Source organism: Haliaeetus leucocephalus, unplaced genomic scaffold (genome assembly GCF_000737465.1).
Source record: "Haliaeetus leucocephalus isolate CR32 unplaced genomic scaffold, Haliaeetus_leucocephalus-4.0 Scaffold339, whole genome shotgun sequence".
Lineage (NCBI taxonomy): Eukaryota > Metazoa > Chordata > Aves > Accipitriformes > Accipitridae > Haliaeetus > Haliaeetus leucocephalus.
Genome location: NW_010972775.1, coordinates 108210 through 129201, shown reverse-complemented (window position 1 = coordinate 129201; position 20992 = coordinate 108210). Strand labels below are relative to the sequence as shown.

Below are 20992 nucleotides of genomic sequence, written 5' to 3'. Positions count from 1 at the left end.
TCTCGCCCCGCCGGGCCCTCGCCGGTCTCCCCGGGCGGGGAACGGACGGCATCGAGGGGGCGGAGGAGGCCGAGAGCGCGGCCTGGGCCTCCCGGCCTGACCGGCGCAGCTACCTGCTGGGCATCCGCCCCCAGAACAGGTGAGGGCGGCCGGAGCCGGCGGGGAAGGGACCGGGGCCGGGGCCGGGTGGGTGTCCGTCCCCCTGTCCGGCTCCCGGTTGCCTGGGACGGGGACGGGCATTCCAAGGGCAGGTGGAGGGCCGAGGCGTGGGGGAAGCGGGGACGAGCTGCCCAGAGGTGAAGCGGGAGGGGAGCGGGCTGGCGGCGTCCCAAAGCCGTAAGGCAATACCCCAGCCCCGCACCGACCGAGGTGGCCTCCCGGGCCTTTCCCTCTTTCTTCTGCAGGGTGGAAAAAACAAGCGATGGCTTGGGCTCTCCAGAAGAGCCAGTTTGCCGCAGGCCTGCCCCTCGCTCCCTGGAGAAAAAGGCTTGTGGGTTTGGTGGGGTTTTTTTGTGGTCGTTGCGGGCGCAGGGGTTGTCGGTGTTGCGTGTGGTTTTATGGCAGGTCGGGTGTGTGAAGTCGGTCACCTCGCTGTGAAATCCTGACAGGCACGAGCTTCTGCGTCCCCGGAGTTAAACGCGTGTGTGGGGTGCGGCGCTGACCTTCCTGCCTTCATTGTAGTGAAGCCGCCCGCGTTATCGACACCAGACGCCGAGCAAGGGGCCCGCTGCGCGTGTGCCTTATCTTATTGCCAAAAAGGCATTTCTACAATGTAGATACGGTCCGAGCAGCGATGAGAACAGCATTCCTAGGTCAGAAATGGCCTTAGGCAGGGGGTCTGTGGTAGGAATAAGGCTTTGTTCACGCGGGAGAAGGTATGATAAACATGTTGTCAACTGAGACTGGCTGAGGCTAGCAAATGCAAAAAAACAAGGCAACGTGCCAGCGAAGGCAAAGGTGTTGGTGATTGTGTTAGGCGTTCAAAATAAACCCTATAAATTACTTTGAATTCACTAGGAATGCTCTTTGGTCTCTAAGCTCTTGAAACGAGCGTGCCTCTTCCCTGTTGTTGATTTATAAATAATCCATTTCCAGCATGTCAAGCATCAATGCCTCAAAGAATCAGAGGTATGTAAAAACAAATACAGGACCAAAAGAGATAAAAAAGTGCTGCCTGGAAGTCAGATGTTAAAACTGGAGTAATGCCAAAGTTAAGTTGCCTTAATTCAGTTCCTTTGTGCTTGTATCGTAGTGTGCGATCTAACGGCAGTATGTCTGCATACTGTGGCATCTTTGGTACCAACAAATGCCCGTACAGTGTCCACAACCAATCTGCGACCTCAGACCATGCAAAGGAAATCTGTAATTGAGTCCGATGACTCCATTCTGCAGATTACAAGTAGAGAGAGTCTTTAATAAATAAATTTGAGGTGGGTTTTTTTGCTTATAGCTTGACTTTTATTCCCCTCTGAGTATGTTCAAATTGCAGCTTTAATCAGTTTAACCATAAAGGACTGTTCATCAGTCCTGCAAGCAATACCTCAGCGTTCCCAGCCCACTTCCCCAAATCCCCAAAGTTCTCCTTAAGGCTGCTGAGGAAGGCACAGAGTGATGTACCCGTGCAGTGAGCCTAGTGTCTTCTGGCTGGGTCGACGCTGTGGCTCGGGTATGGTAAATCCACCCTGTGCCTGCAAAGCTCTGAGTCCTGAACACCTTGAACTTGTCAGGCTAGTGCTGTGGATGGGTGCACCCCAATTTCCATCCATGGGAGCCTAATGCTTTTGCAGGCAAAGGGACGCTGTATTGCCATGCTTAAATCAGCAGCGCATTCGATTTCCACAAATTGTCCAATCCTTTTTTCAACCCAGTTATGTACTTGGTCATCAAAGCCTATGGAAAGGTAATTTCATTTGCCTGTTAACTTCAGTGGCTGCCCCTTCTGTTGTAAGAAGCAGTGAATAAATATTTGCTAAACAGCAAACCTGACCATTCCCTGTGTTCATGACATCTTCCAGTTTCTCTAATGAGTTAGGGAGGAGTAATATAAAAGTCTCATTCCCTGCACAGCCCTCAGAGTGCCTACAAAACTGTGTTGTTGTCTATGATGCAGGGCAAGGGCTTGAATGAAGTGGGGCTTTTTGTCCTGTAATTAAATAATGTATCATAACAATTCTGGAAAGCAAGTGAGTGGAATGGTATAGCGAGGAGACTTTCAAAAAGCAATTAGGAGTTTAATTAAATCCAGGAACATCTGGAGAGCTTGCCTGGGAGAACTTGAAAAGCAAGATGAGTGACATGCCTAATGGCAGATAACATTCAGCAATTCTTTTTAACGCAGAACATATTTGAATTTGGTGAGTTTGGAGCTAACAAAAGTATGGGACAAGTGAGGTAGACACAGAATTGTGGTGGGAGGCTGCTGTGGTGGTTAGAAAGCAAAAATCGATATTCTGATCCAAAGAAAGTGTGGGTTTTTTCAGGCTTCTCTGTTGCTGTCTCCGTATGTATTTGTAGACTGTGTTGAACTGAAATATTTGCCTGCTCTTTTCACCCATTCTTAAAGCAGTAGAAAGTGGAGTGACATGGTAGAGGTACTTACAGACATGGAAATATCTTTATGAAAAGAAACTGAGGTTAGGAATCCCTGCTTCTGGGGTGACTCGTGAGCATGTTTCACCTACATGCTTGCGTTCATGAACCGTGTATAGAGTAGTCTGGATTGTGTTGCTTGGCCTCCCTAATCCTATAGGAGGAAAGGGACGGTAAATTGAAGGATACTAATTTGGAAACTGGTACATGCTTTTTGTGTTTTTTAAGGTGTAGAATTTGTCAGAGGTGGTGCTGCAGGGGCCAAAAGAATAGAGGTGTTGAAAATGGCCGTAGAGAGAACATTATGCCTTTATTAAACAGAGTATTCAGAATATTTACTTTTTGTGCTCTCGGGAACTGGTCCTTGGGAAGAATCTTCCCTGTGAGCAGGTAGCTCAGTGGCAAGAGATTACTGGGTTTCCTTTGCCGATCTTTTAACATGCCTGATAACGGACAATGTGAGGAGCAGCTTGTGGTCATGGTGACTTGCCTTCCGCCCTGGCAGCTGACAGGACTTTTTTATTTTGGGATAGGTGGGGTTTTTTTAAAAAAACCTCTTATGTCTCAAAGCACTTGACTACAATTACTTCACAAAGTGAGAGGAGAAGCTGTCAGTCCTGTTCAGCGTCTGCCTTAGCTGCATTCATGGGCCGCAACTTCAAGACATATCTTTAGGTGTCCTTTTTGTAAGAACTAGCTGAGTCTGGAGAATGTCTTGTGCAGAGAGATGCAATGTTATGTAAAAACTTCAGCTGAGTCCTAGGCAAACTCTTCTGTTGGAAGTGATCTGCACCTCTCATCTAATGCAGATGTCTGCTCCTCAGTCTCATTACAGCATTGCCTCCTTGCTTAAATATCTTTCTACTGTCATAGCTTCATCATATGCAGATATTTATAGAGTATAGTGACATTGCCTCTGATCTCTTCTTGGACGGCTGTCTCTGGTTGTGGTGGTGGTTGAGCTCGGGAGAGTGCCTTGCCACCTGGCTTTTCTGGCTAGAAACCATTCCCAATCTTATAACTCCTGCTTTGCACGTAATACCAACTGAAGGTGAAAGATCTGTTACTATAATAAAAAGTGAGCTGAAAACTCAGGAGTGCTTAGTTCCTGAAAAGCATGTTTAGCTTTCTTAGTTCAGAGGAGTTCCCTCTTCAGCAGTCGGGCACCTGTAACTTCTTATGGGATCTTGCGTTTGGCAACAAGTGGTGTAAATCCCTGATAAGAAACCAGCTGTGGCGTCTGAGGGAATTCAGTCTGTTTGTCTTGTCGGATGGAAGTGTCCCAGACTCTGAAAGGAGGGACATCCAGTACCCACTGGAAAGGCAAACATAAAGGCATCAATGGATTCATCTCCAGTCTGTAGGATCTCTAGGATAGAGGTGTCTTTTCCCTATTGGTGTAATTATCTGCACAGTGATGCCTTGTTTGAGCGAGGCTCCTTGGCAGTTGTGCATAGTGAATAGTAATCCCAGACTGCATTTTTCAGCCCCCTTTCTAAAAGCCTCCTGTCCATGTCTCCTAGAAAGTCAAGCAGAGCTGAGTACGTAGGCTGATGAGCCAATAACCTAGGGTGGAAGATCAAGCTGTGGAGCTGGACAAACAGTGCCCATCAGGACCACAGTTAAAATACAGAATATATCGCCTGTGTGAACTTTGCTCTTCTCTGGAAACCTCATAAATGGAGACATTCCCCAGGCGCAGGATCCTCTCTGATTGCGCGGAGGGGAGAATGTGATCTCCTCTGAATGAGGTACCTCTTGTGGCACAGCAGAGGTAGTTTCCAGGAAATAGAACTAAAACGTGCTCTGTCCTCACTCTGTTTCAGCAAGGGGAGGAAGGTCTCGGGTGAGTGAGGCTGTTGTCTCACACTTTACAGAGTTGCCTGATCCAAGAAGAGGAAGGCGGAAGAGCTGTTACAAACAACAATATTTTCACCTTGCTTCTTCTCTAACCCACAGCCACAAAAATCTTCTGCGCACAATGTGTTACCAGGAAGATGTCAACTTTCCTGGGCATCTCATTGTCCAATATTTGCTTTGCTTTCTTTTGTCCTTTCTCATTCCTTGATGTCTTTCAACTAGCTGCCGCTTTAATTTGGACCATAAAGGCAGCAATAATTCAGAGTTAAAATACACAGATCTGAGCCATCTTCGGAGTGTTATAGAGGCTGATACAGAAACATGTAACTTGATTCATTGTTTTCCAGCTTCTCTTAATGAAATCTAGCTCTGAGTTGTTACATGCAAGTCCGTGTTCATCTCAGCTCAAAGTAAATTACCTGCAGAAAAAATGCCATATTTCTCCAACATCGATTCGTTTTGTGACCTTGACAAGCAAAGACTCGATACATCCGTTTTCCAGTCTGTAAAATAGCAGCGTGTCTTGTACAGCTCCGTAGCACTCACAGCTGCTTTATCACAGGATTGCTGATAATTACTGCCATGGTATATGAAACACAAACACACTCGTTCTGTGTGTGCATGAAGTGCTTGATAAGAAGCGGGACACATGGCAGGAAAGACGCCTTAAGCATGACCATATGTACATGAAAGCTTCATTGTTGGCTTTTAAATGTTGAAAATGGTTTGCTACTGACAGCTGAGAAGACATTCGGAGTGGCTTGTATTTGTCTCAAGTAGTATTAACCTTGGAGGCAGAGAAGTTCATATGAAAACTTATACTTGGAAGTCTGCATGTGTAAAACATGCCCAATAATGTCACAGGTCAGAGTGCCAGCAAGAGGGAGCATCTGTAGGGGATTGCTGGGGCCATCCCTCTGTCCTGCTCCCAGGATGGAAGGGCTGCCAAGTTTTCGGTAGGCTCTTCTGAGGATCTTTTGTGCAATGCTGTTTCTGTCAAAACATAACTCGGAGGTCTCAGCTTTGCTGTTATTGACAGGTTTCTCTGTTTACTCGCTGCAGGGGACAGCTTGTGTGGCTCAATTTTCGTGCTGTGGAAGAGCACTGAAATACATTGATGACTGCTGCAGCTCAAGCAGATCATGTCCCTGTACTTGTACATGTGAGGATGGAACCACTATGAAGCCTGTTTCAGGGTCTCCAGAGCTCTTGTCAACTTCCATATGAAGACATGAGCTGGAAAGAGAAAGATTTCTTTATCTTGGGGAGAAAAAATGCCAAAAGAGGAGAATTTCATGCAGTGACTGCATGAGAGGGTTAGAAAAGGTGCTGGATTTAAAATCTGTGTTTTTCAAGCTGTTAACTTTTCAGTGCCAGTGAGGTGATGTACCAGCCTAGGCCATTAACTTGAGCAATATCTTTAGTGACTAAAAAAAGTGAGTGGTGTTGACAGTTCTGCCTCCTGCCATTGCAGCAAGACCGAAATTTGGCAAGTGCATGGAAAATGGGGAAGATGGTCTTCGCTTCGGAAGAAAATTATGAGTAGTTGAAGGTCTAAAACCTTTAAGAGGATGATAAATGTCCGAAGGTGTTTGAAAGCAACTGATAAAACAGAATTTAAAGAACTGAGGCTGGTAGAAGGTACATAGTAATGGGGTATAATTCTACAGTCCAGTACAACAGTGGTTAATAACCAAACCTGTATTTTCAGGGCTAGCTTTTAACAAGCTGCGCTTCACTTCATGGATGCAAGGTGCCTGAGGAGGCTTTCCTCCCACTGATGCTGGACATACCTGGAGCAGACCTCTCTGAGCTCCTTTTCTCCAGTAGAGAGAAACCAGTACCTTGAGACCTTGATTTACCCACTTTAGATGTGTTCCTCAGGATAAGATAAGCATTTGCCTTCATCCAGTAACTATAATGCCCCCAAGCTTGCTTGGGGGAGACACGTCTGCTGCTGATGCAGCATTTCATTAGCAGAGTCTTGTACTGTGCGCCCTAATAAGTCTCTTGGGAGCTGAGGACACAGACAGCCCAGTCCCAGCGAGTATCAGACTAGGCACGGTGGGGTGTCTTCTGTGCCTTGCTCAAGAGTCCCATGTTTCCAAGTGGGTAGATTTCTGGTAGAGTGGGTAAAGTCTGATGTAGTTATGCTGCATGCGGGTATGCTGTGAATGTAATTAAAATGAAGTGAAACACCAGCTGCCTGCAGGCAGGCCTGTTCTGGCTGAAGCATTCAGAATTTGATCTTGCTCTCTCTGGGCTTAAATCTCTAGTCTGAAAAGCAAATTTTGCTTGGTTCCTTAGCATACTGAGGTTAAACTTTAGTTAATATGTGGATCTTTGTGGTGATGGACTTTTTCTTTTGATAATATCAAGGCTCCTCAAGAGACCTTCAATCCGGTATTCAGCACTGTGTTTCAGGATATGCAGTGAATAAAGCCCCAGTTGTGTGCTCAACACTGGGGATTAAAAAAAAGTACTGACGATGCTCATTGTTTGATCGCATTCATGAGCACAAGGGGTTCGTGGCACAGACACCCTTCATTCTGACTCTTGCTATTTGAGTGATTTTCTTTATGTTCAAGCCAAGACACCTTCCCATTTGTCTTATGCAAGAAAGCATGATTAAAACCACACTTCTGCCTACACTAGCATTCTCCAGCAAGCATTTTAGGATCTTCCCTGCTGGCTCCTCAAGCAATGCCTAGGTCCTTAGTATTCCTGGAGGCTAAAAGGACGTTTTTCCCTTGCAGTGGTATGCAGAGTGTTTTGGGGTTCATTGACTGTTGAAAAGCTGGTGGTCGAGACTGTTAAGCCCGTGAGTTGTGTTTCCAGCTAGACAGAGCTGCCCAGGGGCAGCCCACAGCACAGGGAAGCAGCACATCAGTGCTGCCGCCCCTTCGATCCCCTGGGCCGATGTGCTTGGATGGGTTGTGGGGAGGAGGCAGCTTGATCCCCCTGTGAGGGCAGGGCAGGGCAGGGCAAGAGCGGCTGGAGGTGCAATTTGAGCTCTCTGAGCTGTTAAGGTGGCTGGGAGTGATGAGGACAAGGTGACGGTGCTGGTCAGTAAGGCAGGTAGTGCAAAGGCATGCCTTGCAGTGCTGGAAAGGACATGGGGCTCGAAGGGATGCCCCAGGTGGTGGGGCTCAGCCAGAAAGACAAAGTTCCTCTGTCTGACTTCTCCTGTGGGCCAGCACAGTGCATGCAAGATGGATCGGGTGGTTGATCCTCAGCCTGTTATGGTTAGTGTTGGATTTTTCCAGCTGGATAACACCCGATCTGCTCATCCTCTGGCTGCGTGAACAGCAGTTGGCACTGGGGAGGGATCAGGATTGTGCGGCTGGGCGTGGAGAGGGTGAAGCCTCTGTCAAAAGGGCAAGTGCCACCCATGTTTGTTAGGTTAAAGCTACTCCTGAGTGGCTGTCTAAAACTTCTTCTGTCTTTGCTTTCCTGATCTGAAGGAGAGGAGTCAGTGAGCTCTTAAGAGTGCTGGTTTTTTTTCCCAATGAAAATGTGCAATTATTTGTGTAAACTGTCAGGCCTTCAAGCTGAACTACTTTTTTTACTCATAATTTGCATGGAGGTTCTGTCTCCACAGGTGGAAGTGCTGTATGGTTGGCAGCAGCGGTTGTCAGAGACCCTCTGTGGTCATTTTTAGGGCAAGACTTGAAGTCCTGCTGACTTCCGTGTGATTGGGACTTGCACAGAGCCTGGATGTGGTCATTTGGGTAGGAGACCTGAAGAGGTGCACCTTTCTCGGTTCTTTGTGTTGTCTTCTGTAGCATCATCGTAAAGCACTGAAGTTTGGTTGTTCAACAGTGGTCTTCAGTGCACAAGGCAGAGAAGGTTTGATCTGCCTGCACGTACCGATGTGGGAGTCTGACTGCTAACATCCCAAAGGGATGCAGTCACTTCTGAGGCTATGTGGTGACGTTGTTGCATAGGCATAACTAATACGTATCTCAATGTGATTAAATCATTGACCTTACGTGCTGTTGACTAACTGGTACCTAGTTAGTTTTAGGCTTTTGATTGCCGTGTGGGTGAGCTCAGGGTCTGAGGAGCTGCTCCTGCCTGCTGTGGGTCAATGCCAAGAGGTTGTTTCCTACAGCCTGCAAGGGGCTGCTGCCACAATATGGCAATGTGGCCTTTTGGCTAGGATGTGAGTCCTTGAAGACACTCCTTTGGGAGAGCTGGTGGCCACTGGTAAGTAGCTCATCTGGGTGTCCCTTGTGTAGGACTTGGGTGTTTGATTTTTTTTTTTTTTTCCCCTGAATTGGTTAATGTTATAACATGTTCCTGTAAAGAAAGCAAAACCTGTAGATTCTTGTAAAGTCTACTTCTTTTATTTTATTTTAATTTTTTGCCAGACCTTAGTGATTTGGTTGGCAAGCTGGAAAACGGTGTATAGTGACCAGAGAGCTTTCAGCTTCTCCAAAGAGCTGTCCTTGGAAGCACAGAGGGTGACCAGCTCAGGCCACCTGCTTGCCAGCAGAGAAGTGGGCTTGCAACGGTCTGTACTCCTGCCTGCCGTTTAATCGAACATCTCCCGGGGTGGAGTTGCCTGCTTTGAGCACAACGCTGCGGATGGTGCATGGAAGGCTCAGGTGCTGCTTCTTGGAAACCTACTTGTATAAATATCCTTACACTTATTCTCTGCAGTTAACGACCATTTCATTTTTACAGCCTTTGATTTCAATTTACAATGCGGCTTGCTCATCCTGGCAGTCAGCCTGAGTAAGGCAGCTGTACCTTCTTTTAATAGGAACTCTGACCTGTGCAAAACGGCTCATCATTAATACGTCTCTGTAACAGTTTGTTTATTTCAGCTCCTTTCCATGCTTCTCTGTCTAATGTTTTTTATGCTGTTTTTTGCTTAGCTTATCAAGCAGCAGATTCTCTCCCTCCAGTTTAGGAAGGTAAAACTACTTTGCATTAAACTGCTCTGACCGAACACTTTGCTGAATCTGACTGCATATGATTAATTTGTGATGCTTTGGTACTAATTAATTAGTAGAGAGCCCTGAAGTGATCTAACAGCCTTATTCTGCATGATTGGATCCCTAATACTTGCTTGAACTGCAGACAGCAAAGTGAATGTTCATCGTAATTCCTGTGTTAAGGTGCAAGAAATATTCCTCTTTCTTAGCCAAAGGATGGGTGTTCAGCTACTTCTTGATATTAAAGTGAGACTTCCATACAGAGACATTAAAAATTAGATGTGCCTGCCCTGAGACTTTCAAAGAAGAAATTTTCTTCTCCCCCTGCCATCCTGTGCTTTATTGCGAAGATCCTCATTCATTTGGACTCTGGCCTGAAATGCACTTATTTAGTTGTACTTTACCTTTGGCAAAATAACACATTTGGAAATCAGCTGGCATTACTGGTTTGCTGCAGGAGCAGGAAGAGGAATGACTGTGGAGGGAAAGGCCTCTCCAAAACACCCCTATAGCTTAGCTGTGGGATTGCTACCCAAAAAGTCCAGAAAAGAAAATCATGACGAACAGGAATACACTTCTCAAATCTCCTTTTCCTGCAGACTGCTTTTGTATGGAAATCCCTCTTTAATGTAAAAAGGCTACTGAATTGCCTGTGTTCTCTTCCTAGGCTCCAGGGCTTTTTCTGCAACAAAGATGCAGCTTCAGGAAGGCCCGGAGGAAGAGTGGCTGCTGCTTTGTATCAGATTTCTTGAATTTTCTGAATTACTGGTTTAGAAAGCAATTTGAATTGGACAAGTCTCCTTGCAGCTGGAGTGAGCCAGCTGAGAGCCCCACAGTGCTGCAGTCTCTAAACCTCCCATGACTAATACAATGGTTTCTTTGAAAGATTAAATAGACCTTCCAGAGCTCCCTGCCAAGTGTATATTGGGCAAGACTCCTCTGATTCATCTGCTGTGCCTGTGGAGCCCTCAGCTTCTGGTGATGCTGCTTTCCTAAACCATTCAGTAGCCTTTGCTGTATTTCACCTGATTGTGAGATTTGCACTGAATGGACCAGACTTATTCCTGGTGCTGCCTGCTGATACTGGTGGCATGGTACTGGGATTAAACTTGGTCCCAAGTGGCACTATGTGTGTGTGCATCACTTTTTTATAAGATGCTGATCTGGTTGCTCTCCTGCTGGGGTATGAAATGTTTATTGATGCTTGGGAAGTTCCTTATGTGGATCTAAAAGGCATTTACTGGTCTAAGGCTGGGCATCTGTATTGAAGGGGCCATCAAAACACCACCAGTAACTGCCTTGGTACTGGATTGTCTGCCTTGCTCTTTGGAAATGGGATTTTTTTCTCCTGGGGTTGGAGTATGGAAAGGTTTCTCTGGTTTGAAACAGCTGTTGGCTCCCACAGCCCTTTCCTGGCCCTGTAGTTGTGTGAAGAGTTGCTTGCCAGGATCAGTCTCCTGGGGACCATCGATTTCCACAGAAAAGAGTCTGAGCTGTGGCATCTGTTTTTTTTACCCCATCCCACATGCGTGTTTGGATATAGACAGTGCTTATAACCCTTGTTCAGCAGATGAGTCAAGTTTGCAATAGCCCTAGCTGCCCCTGTCTTGTACCCTTGCCCAACACAAAGTGCCTGGGAGCTGTGTGAGACTCCCGCTGCATCCCAATTGTTTTTTACTCAGGGACTCGTCTCCCTGCATCTCTTACAAACCCATTCTAGCAGGAAGTCAGAGTGAAAATCATAGCACTGCAGCCTCCAGGTAAGTTTTCCGGGTGGATGAAACAGGCAGTTGCTGTGGCTGGAGCTATCCTGGCACCTTCAGCCATACGTGCAGTTCAGTCCCTGCTGCAGAGCCTGTCAGTGCACCTGACCTTGCTGGGTTCATGCTAAATGTGGGGGTGTTTTTGTTTTTCCTGAACAGGTCTGCTCCCTCAGCAGGTAGAGCATGAGTAGCAGCAGCACCAGCATCCTGCCTGCAAGCTGGGGGCTGCTTGTGAGGCCTGGGTCCTCCTTGTGGAGCCCTCACCACGTGCTATGAGCCCTTCTGCTCATGGTGGAGCTGTATCAGGAATGGTCTGGGGGTTTGTTCCACCTCTTGCATGTCTCTAGAAGCTGATCACTTGTTTAAGGAATGTGTTTCACTGCTGAAAATTATATAAGTAGAGCTGCCAGCTACCAGTTCTCTTGCAATATTTGCTGTTTCTCCTAACATCCTTGCACTTGAGACCTTGGGGTCCTCTCTCCTACTGTAAACATGTAGTGTTTTAATTGCAGAGGGAAAAATGAAGGAAGCAGCTCTTCCCCTCCAAGAGCCCCAGAGCACTATGTGAATGAAGACCCAACTTGGAATTAAATAATTTTCCTTTATTTAAGAAAGCCCAGATCTTCTGGGGCCTCTCTTGGTGATGCTTCAAGAGGGTTGGCAGTACTGTATGAATATGTTGATTTATCTATCATTGAATAGTGCTTAAATGACTGGAGAATCTAAGGTCCGTTTCTGAGCTTCATAGATCGCACTATTTGGATAGTTCTGGCTATTTGGGTGTCCCAGCCTGAACTTCAAAGTCAGTGGCTGAACTCATGGAGTATGTAGTGTGAGTGCCTACCTGCAGCAGTGAGAGGTTAAACAGGGAATGGATGTCAGCTTCACATATAATTCCTGAGCTCAGAAAGCTGCAAGCCAGGCTCAAGGTCTCCTTCAGAGAGCTGTCCCTACAGCAGGCAGCTTTTCTTAAGTCAAAGCTTTCAAAGAGGGCTGCTGTGTTCAGGATACATGTTCAGTTCACACTTGGCCTGAAATTACATATGAAGCCTTCACAAATAAAGTAAAATCCTGGTGAACAGAATAACACTAGAAACACTGATGGTGCAGTACTGGGAATGTGAAGCTGACTTTGTTAGGGTCTTGCTTTGAGCCTGCTGGCTGATCAAAGAAGTGTTCTGGTGTAATCAAGAACTAAAATGGTTCCTGACATTCATTACCCCAATGGCCATAAGGGCTAAGACAAAGGGAACGTCTCCCAAATGACACTTTAAATTGACAGTCATCTTAGGAGTGAAAAAACAGTCAAATACCCTGATGCTGGACTGGACTTGTGAACAACCTTGGGCAGGGATGATGGGAGGGAAGGCGAGCATTTACAACGAGAATGCAGGCTTCTGAGGTGAGATAGAAAGTGGACCCTTTGATTTTTCTAGTACCTTGATCTCTAAGAAATGCTTCTTGAATCTTCCAGGAGCACCTTCTGCGCAATCATTTCTCAGCTGACGGAGGAAACCCAGCCACTATTTGAAACCACTATCAAATCCCGTTCTGTGTCCGAGGACTCTGATGCTAAATTCACGTGCATAGTGACAGGTAACAGTGTCTTCAGTGAATAATTTGGTCCTGCCTCACTTGCTGGACTTGCACTAGTTAAACTCTAGAGCAAGTGATAGCAAGGCAACACGTTAACAAGTCCACCCTTGTCAGACTGCCAAGATTCAGCAATTGCATGATGATTTCAGCTTTAATTTAAGGGGGGAGGGAAACACCTGAGATAGTAAAGAGGCAAAGGCATAACCTAACATCTCAAACAAGGCAAATTAAAGACCAGAAAATGGAATATGCTGGTTACTGCTTGGGCCAGCTACATTTTATTGTCCTAATCTCTGCTTCCTCTCTAACCCTGGACTCCATAACTCAGGAATGTGCAGTTTTGAAGACTAAGGCTATCATACTTGAGCCAACTCTGGCTCTCTTTGCTGCCTGTAAATGGTTAAGAGTGCAGTTGCGTTTGCATCAGTGGTAAATTTGTGTGTCTGTTAGCATCTGAAATAAAAGCCAGTTTCTGCCCAGTGAGCTAAAATCTAATGTTGGACTGGAATGGGTTAGGCCAGTAAGAGGAGGAGGGGGAGGCTGAAAAAGAGGGCTTGGTACTAAGGCATTGTGATGACCTAGCATGGCAGCACGTTGGTATAAAGGCAAGCAGCTTCTTTACTCATGAGCTTTTGTCGTTTAAATATAGGGATTCTAAAACCTCTTTTTTCCATTGTTTGTACTTGTTTACAACTCTGATCCTTCCTGATGTTGCCATGTTAATTATTCCAACAGGTTACTCAGTGAGAGACATTAAACAAGTTTGTAGGTTTTGGAAGGAGGAGGGTATATCCAGTGAGCCTCTTAGTCTCGAGGACCAAGACTTTGCTAAGATTTAGTAAATCTGGTTTGCCATTAGAAACATGCTGCAAGCAAGCTGTGTGCCAGGAAATGCAGACTGAGCCCTTCTGAGAGCTGCTGGCTTTGGATTGTTAGCTCTTCTCTCATGGATTCACTTGTTTTGCAGGTCTGAGTTTCTGAACTTGCAAGAATACAACTGATATATTGATTTTATTGGTGCTTAATTTCAGCAGACCACTTCCTGCTTCTAGGGCAAAAGTGGGCTGGTAGAGAAATGCCTCCAAGCCATGCCCTTCAGTGATTCATTAGAAGGGCTTTCTCAGTTAAAGTTTTCTAAAAGCAAAAGCTTGGCATATTGTGCGGTAGCATGGAACTCACTATTCTGCAAGCCGTAAGTGTCAGAGGTCAAAAAATGAGTGATGTTTAGATATGTTAGGAAATCCTGAGTAATAGCAGATCCAATTCTGTCTTCCACCCTCCCTTGCCTGAAAGTGTAGAAGTGCTGCAGACCCAGAGCATGACAGCTTATTGCAAGGACATGCAGTAGCACTGCTCTTCTTTCAGGATTTCTTGCACCTTTTAAAGTGCCTAGTCCTGGCTTCTCTCACTGGCTTAAATCTTCACCAGCTGCACCTTGAGTTCCCTCTAACAAACTTCATCTCTTCCAAAGTCCAGATGATACCATCGGCTCTACGTGGGCTCTGTCAAGGTGAGGTGCATTTGTGCAGCTAAGCTCTAGTTCACCATGAGAATAGATGGATGACAGGGTGGGAAGTGCCCTGCATGTGTGATGCCCAACATGCTGTTTCCTCTCAAGAGGAATGGGGAAGAGATACTTCAGTCAGCCCTGCCACGGAGGACTTGTAAATGCAATGTCCATGTCCTTTCCAGCATCTCACCTGGAAAAGCTAGAGAAACTCTTTGCTGTATATTGTGCAGGAGACATGCTGCCAAGGAATAACCTCCTCTGCTTGTACCAAAATTGAAGTGTCAATGTCTAGAGACAGATCCGCACTCTGTCCAGTGTGTAGCCCTTCCTGCAGTCCATCCTTGCTCTTGGTAGGCAGGACGCTGCCTTCCAGTTTTGGATGACCTGCTGGTGCTGTGTAGCACAACCTGGTGTATTACTTCAGGCTGAAGACTTGACTTGATACTGGTGTCATTTTCTGCTCAAGTGAAGGAAAGTGTCAAATGGCCATCTTCAGCATGTAGCCTATTGCAATATTTTTGTACCTGGTAAACTAGATTGGGGGATATCTTTATGCACTTAAATTAATAAACCTACAAAATTAGGAATTTTCATAGAAACATACTTAAAAGCAGCCTGAACCACCTATGCCATATGGTCATCTCTTGCATGTGGTCCTGTGGACTGCTTTAGGAGCTCAGGATCCCTTTGGGAGGGAGGGGCACGAGGTGGAAAGTGAACTCTGACTGCAAAGTCTGATCAGTAGTTAGGTATCTCCCCCTGCCATAATGTTTACATTCAACTGGGAGACATTACATGGAGAAAGGAAGTGGCAGTTGCATCCCTGGCCAGTGACCAGGGTGGAACCAGCTCAGTCTCACTGCTGTGGCTGGAGTCTCGGGACACTTTGGTTCATAAACTTGCAGGAGGCAAAGGGCAGACTGTCACCTGCTCCTGTTTTGACTCTCGAGCCACAAATATGGATACATGTCCTACAATAACATCTTATTTTTTTTGCTGCTTCTTGACCAATAATGAGAGTTAAGGGGTGGTCCCACATCTGTGAATACCAGTGACTTGCTGGGCATATCCTAGGAAGGCAGCAAGATGCAAGTGTTTGAAGAGCCAGTCTCCAAAATGTGCTAGGTGGTGCAGGCAAGAAAACACCAGGCAGGAAGAGACAGGCTTCCTGATGCTCTCCGGTGGTTGCACAAACCCTCCTTCCCTCCTGTTGTCTAGTTCTGCCTGCTATCAGTGTCCCTAGCATGTCTGATTTGATTGTTTTGGGTCAAATCCTGCATCAGTTATGACATGTTTTCTTTTTTAGACAAAATTAGTTCATCCTTTGTTCTCTGAGAGATGTGAAAAAGGGAATGAGAACATTTCCATTTACTGTGCAGTTTCTTACAGAGCAGAGCGCACCCCGCTTCTCTGCACCAAGTGTTTCCCTTGGTGGGTCTGTCTGGACTTCAGGATCTCAAGGGTCATTACAGATCCTTCCCAGTGAGTGGATATTGGGCTCTTCTCTTCAGAGAGTGGCCCTTATTGGAGGCGTTCCTACAAGGATTTACAACTTTTCAGTCATTTCTGTATAACATTGCCTGGGAAGGAGAGATGTCGGCTGATGAAATGTGGGGGCTTGGATGAAGGGGCCTGGGTCTGTGATTGCTTGTTAGGGAATGAGGCCAACTGGGAGAGGTCATGACTGGGTCTAGCCAAGGCCATTGTATGTCAGTATCCAGGTATTGCCCACTGTTGTACAGCTGCCTCTTCAGCACCATTTCAGCCCTTCTGAGGCAGGTTCACCCCCTCTGACCTGGCTACCCAAATCATCAGCTCAGGAGCTCAGTCCCATCACTCTCTTCATGGGTCAGAGCTTGTGCTGAAGAAGTGTCCAGCCTGGTACCTCTCCCATGCTATGCAGGTGCTCGATCAATGTCGGCATCTGCACTGTGTTGAGTAGCACGTCTCTGGAGGGGATGGGAATGAAGCAATGTGCCCAGAAACTGTCTGGTTTTATTGTAGGGCTATGGAGGAGAAAGGGCTCTGCCCATGGCTTGGGGAATAGAGTTGGGGTAAGGTGAGTAGACAGTCATGTGCTTAGTGAATGAGCATTTTCATAAGCATAAAGAAGTTCAACTTATTACATCTGTGGTGGCCCTCTTAGGGAAATGTTTGAAGGATGAGAGTGAAGTGCTTGGATGAAGTATGTCTGGAGAAATGCAGGGCTGTGAGAAAGGTGGATGGGTGGGTTTGGGGATGGGGTAGTGAGTACAAGAGCAGAGAGCAGGCTTGTGGGAGATGAGGATGCCTGGGTTTGGGGCAGCCAGGGCAAGAGAGGGATGGAGAATGAGCACCGCTCGCAGGCCAGTGGCATGGGGAACTATTGCTCTTAGTGAGTATCTGTCCCTCCTGTCAGCTTTACTGGAAGCCTCCTTGTCTTCAGGTGATGGGGAGGTTTAAATCCAGAAAGACAGAAAGGATGAGATCTCACGATGACTTTTCCTCCTAAAACTGCCTGAGCCCCCACTCCACATATCTTGTGTAAAGCAGAAACAGAAAACCGTGGAGATTATTGTAATTGTTCTAAACTCTTTCCACTGTCCCAAATTTCAGAAGACTAACTCCCACCCCCCCCCCCCCCCACCACAAAACAAGAAAGTTGTTTTAAACAGAGTTTCTGGGTGATTTTGGATAGCTGTTGCAAGAACTGTTTTGGATAAGGTCACCAAAGCTTTGAAGACTTCTCAAACATCAACAGCTTTGGGGAAAAATGTTTGATCTAAACCTGGCAATCTCCATGAAAAAAAATCCTTGCTCAGAGAAGTCTCCTGGGTCTTGCAGTGGCTGGCCATCGTGCTGGAGCAATGCTGCTGGAAGACACGCTTACCAATAAACTTCTGCTGTGCTCGAAGATGTACAGTGGACGCCTGCCCTTCTCCCCAGGAATGCCCGGCACCGCTTTGTCTGCAGTTGCAGGGACTCGCTGCTGGATGCAGGGGACCAGCTGCTGGCAAATCCCTCTCGGCACCAGCTGCACGCGGGGTCTGCGGGAGTGACAGGTTTTGGAAGGGCGAGTGCCTGATTTATGAATGGCTGCTCTGTCTTGCAACGTGCTTATGCTAAGGGTGGGCACCTGGCACCCTGTGCATGGCAATGCCCACCGATGGAGCCCTTGGCTCAGCCACCCTGTCCCACCGGCACCCTTGAAACTGGCCTGTCACGGCAGCTGGGCAAGCTGTGGATGTTGTGGTTGCAGGGGATGTGCCAGGAGTGATGCCTGCCCCCCCGCGCCCCCCGCCCCAGACGAGGGGAATTTTGCTCGGCAGCCTGAAGATGGATGCCTGCAGCGTCAGCAGCAGCTCCCCTCCCCAACGGAGTGCAGGGCATGCCAGGGAGCCTTATCCCTGCACAGTCTCTTCATCCCCTGCTTGGTTCAGGTTACAGCCCCTGGGGAGGGACGGCTGGTGTTTGAACAGGCAGCTGGGTCCACTGTTTCTGCGTGGGAGGTGGGAAGCCTTTCAGCATCCCTCTGCCTGCAGGTTTCCAGCCAACGCTTGCCTGTAGCTCCCTTTTGCAGCAGGCTGGAGCGTGCAGCAGGGGCTAGTCCCTCCTTGCCTGCGTGGTGCTGGTGCAGCATTTGCCCCTGGTAGGGAGCAGGTAGCCTCAAGGACGCAAGTGTTACAGGTCAAAGAGAGTTTAGGCTTAACAGGAGGAAAAGCCTTTCGTTGAGGCACTACACAGCTATAGAAATTGCAGCTTTTTCTGGCAGATGTCAGCTGGGAATGGGAATCAGCTGCAGAGGCCACAGGGGGACATCACAGGGCTTCTCGGAAATGATACACTTGCAGTTCCTGGAATGAAGTGCTGTGATTACTGTTTGCAGTTTATCAGGAAAATCTACCTGCCAGCTCCCTACGTTATGAACTGTGGGGGCCTCCTGGAGGTCTTGCCTGCAGAACAGCCCTTGGGAAGGGTAGGATTGCTCTGGGCAAAGTGTGAGCTGTGTATGAAAATTGTTTCGTTCCTCATCCCTGGAGCAGAAAGAAACTGCCACAGGCTTATTCAGCCCAGGGTCCTGCTGCCAAGTACAGTCAGTAGCTAATATTTATGGAAAATATAAGCAGCAGCATCGATCCCTGGTGATCCCATCACTGGGAAACTCTCGTGGCCACCTCCAGTTAGCAGTTTAGGGCTCATTCGCTTCAGCCACAAGTATCTGAGGGCTTTGCACTTCTAGAAACTGGTTCGGAGGGCCAGGGCAGCAGCAAAGAGCAGACTGTGGCGAGATGGGGACTGAAGGGGAGGATGGGGAGCCTTGCAGGAAGGGCTTCGGGAGAAAGTCATGACTTGGCTTCCTGCAGAAGAGGAGGAACGAGGCACTGAGCAACAGAAAGCCAAAGCTGCCGATGGCAGCAATGGCAGGGGAATGAGGCAGCAAAGGATGTGAGAGATGTATAGCAGTGAGGATGGAGAGAGTAGGTGCCAGGGGCAGTGCAGTGTAAGAGACCTCAGTGAGGAAAGGAAGATAATAGAGTAAAATCTGGTCTGCAGAGGCATCTGGGCTATGGGGGTGGCTGTTCATGGAGGAGAGCAGGAAAGGAAAACTCTTCAGAGACTATTTCACCAACCCCATCTGGTTCCAGTGGGCTAAGTCCCTCAAGGGGCCAGAGGACACTGGAGAGCCCCAACAGGCAAGGGATGGGGACAGGGAATGTATCAGAAGAGCAGATTGGGATGGGGGGAACCAAGCAATACATGAGGGGGAGATTTGGCGTATGCTGCTTTTCTGGTCAAAGGCATTTTGAATTGGCCAAAACCAGGGTGAATTCCTGGTGATGAGTCTTTGCTCCTGGTCTTTCACTCCTGCTATGGGACCTTCATGGGAGCAGGCATAAGCTGGGCTCAGGCATTGCTACAGGCTGCCAGCATCTCTGGGTGGTGCAAGTAGGAGGCTCCTCACCCTGGAGATGAAAAGGGTCCTGGTCAGCCCTGAAATCTGTGGCTTGGCAGCTGGGAGGTGTCCAGGATAGGTAGGTAGTGCCCTGTCCCTGCCTTCTCTCTACTTCAGAGCCATCGGGTCTGGATGCTTTGGGTATTCCTAGAGAGCCCTTGCTGGCCCCATGCCAGGGCTGTCCATGAGAGCTGACCCCCCGCTGCATTCAGGGGTGCCAGGGGCTGGTGGGGAGACCCTTGGGGACTGGTGGAGGTGAGCAGCGTGCCGGACTCCTTCACTTTCGCAGCACAGAAAGCCAGCAGGGGCATTTGCAGGAGATGAGCTTCGGATGTCTACTTTAGGGCTTCAAACAACTGTTGAGTGCATCAACTTAAGCGGAGCCATGACGTGATCATTGAAACTTTTATCCCATGCCCTTAGGGTCAGCTTGGCTATGCCAGGAGCCCCATGTGGAAGTATGGGGAGCAATGTGGGCCACTGGCTCAAGCAGTTTTCCCCTGAAAACTGCTCTTATTCTGAGCTAGAGCTGCTGTCAGCAGGAGATGAGCACTGTGGATAGCACTGGTCCGTGTGGGACACTCATGCTGATCTACCACCCCTGTTGGTGGCGGGAAATGTGGCTACGTGCCTGGCTTGCTAGCCAGCCAGTCACACACATCATGATGTCATTCTACTGAAAAGGCAGGTGACATCTGTTGTCAAGTGACATTTGTAGGACACCAAGCTGGCTGTGATGCAATCAAGGTTGTTTCTGTTCAATGGAAACTTTTGGATCAGCTTACAGGCTGTGACACTTAGCAAAATGCTGTGAGCTCCATGGAGGGGCAAATGCCTGTTTTCTAACCTTAGCCTTAGTCTCATCAAAACATGCCTCTTCATATAAAAGTGACAGTATGCTCACCTTCTCCTCCCAGCCAGTGTTACAGGAGATGATCATGTGATCCACTCCCCTCTATTCAGGAATGAAGTGCTGGGATTTTTTTCTCAAAAATAGCTCTATTCCTAGGAGTGACTAAAGACTTGCATAAGCCCATCAGGTTTGCACTCACAATAGTTTTTCTACTGTGTGATTTAAACAATGTGGTGAACCCAGAATAACATGTATCCTATTCTGCCGGAGTGTTTTGTTTTGCTGTTGATACCTTGTCCCTGCGGGAGCAGGCTTGCTGTGCTACTGGTTGCAGTGTTTCACAGCCTGATGTACCATCTGTCTCCTCTCCAGGATACCCGAAGCCGGAGGTGACGTGGTATAAGGATGATAAAGAGATGGACCGCTACTGTGGCTTACCCAAGTATGAGATATTCCGTCATGGAAATCGCCACACCCTGCAGCTGTATAAGTGAGTAAAGAAGCTGGAGAGTGGTAGGATTTGGTGATGGGAGCTCTGAGCATGTTTTCAGTATTTGGACAAGCTGGCTGTCAGCAGTGATCTCCCCCCAGCATCCGTGCTGGCCCCTTCTGCCCCGCATTACGATGTTCCCAGCTGTCCTTTCCCCTTCAGCTCTTTGCTCTGATGACTCCCCGATCACACCAGTATGAGATCCATTACTGCATCCAGGGATAGCTGCCATGCTGCAAGCAAGAGGAAGGTCAGGAGAAATTCCTCTCTCTGGAGCCTTCCAGTGCTGGTGGCAGCATGTGCTATGGCTGCACCAGGCAGGAACTGAGCATTAGGGCTGGACAAAGGTGAGCAAAGGGAAAGTACTGGCTGCCTCCAGGATGATGGTCTAGGGGATCAGGCAAGACAAGGACAGAAACAGTTCATAGGAGTTTCCTAAGAAAGGGGAAAGGGCT

General features: G+C 47.7%; 1 protein-coding gene across 1 annotated transcript in view; it reads left to right on the top strand.

Moving 5' to 3' along the window:
• Positions 1 to 2: 2 nt before the first annotated feature.
• The window catches only part of ALPK3 (alpha-kinase 3), a gene marked incomplete at its 5' end in the record, with an annotated part of 33128 nt that continues 12138 nt past the window's right edge, over positions 3 to 20992 (top strand). Inside the window, 4 exons of the mRNA XM_010572223.1 lie at positions 3 to 139; positions 9333 to 9371; positions 12630 to 12751; positions 20420 to 20537. Coding sequence (XP_010570525.1) covers positions 3 to 139; positions 9333 to 9371; positions 12630 to 12751; positions 20420 to 20537 — 416 coding nt within the window. The remainder of the gene's footprint in view (positions 140 to 9332; positions 9372 to 12629; positions 12752 to 20419; positions 20538 to 20992) is intronic.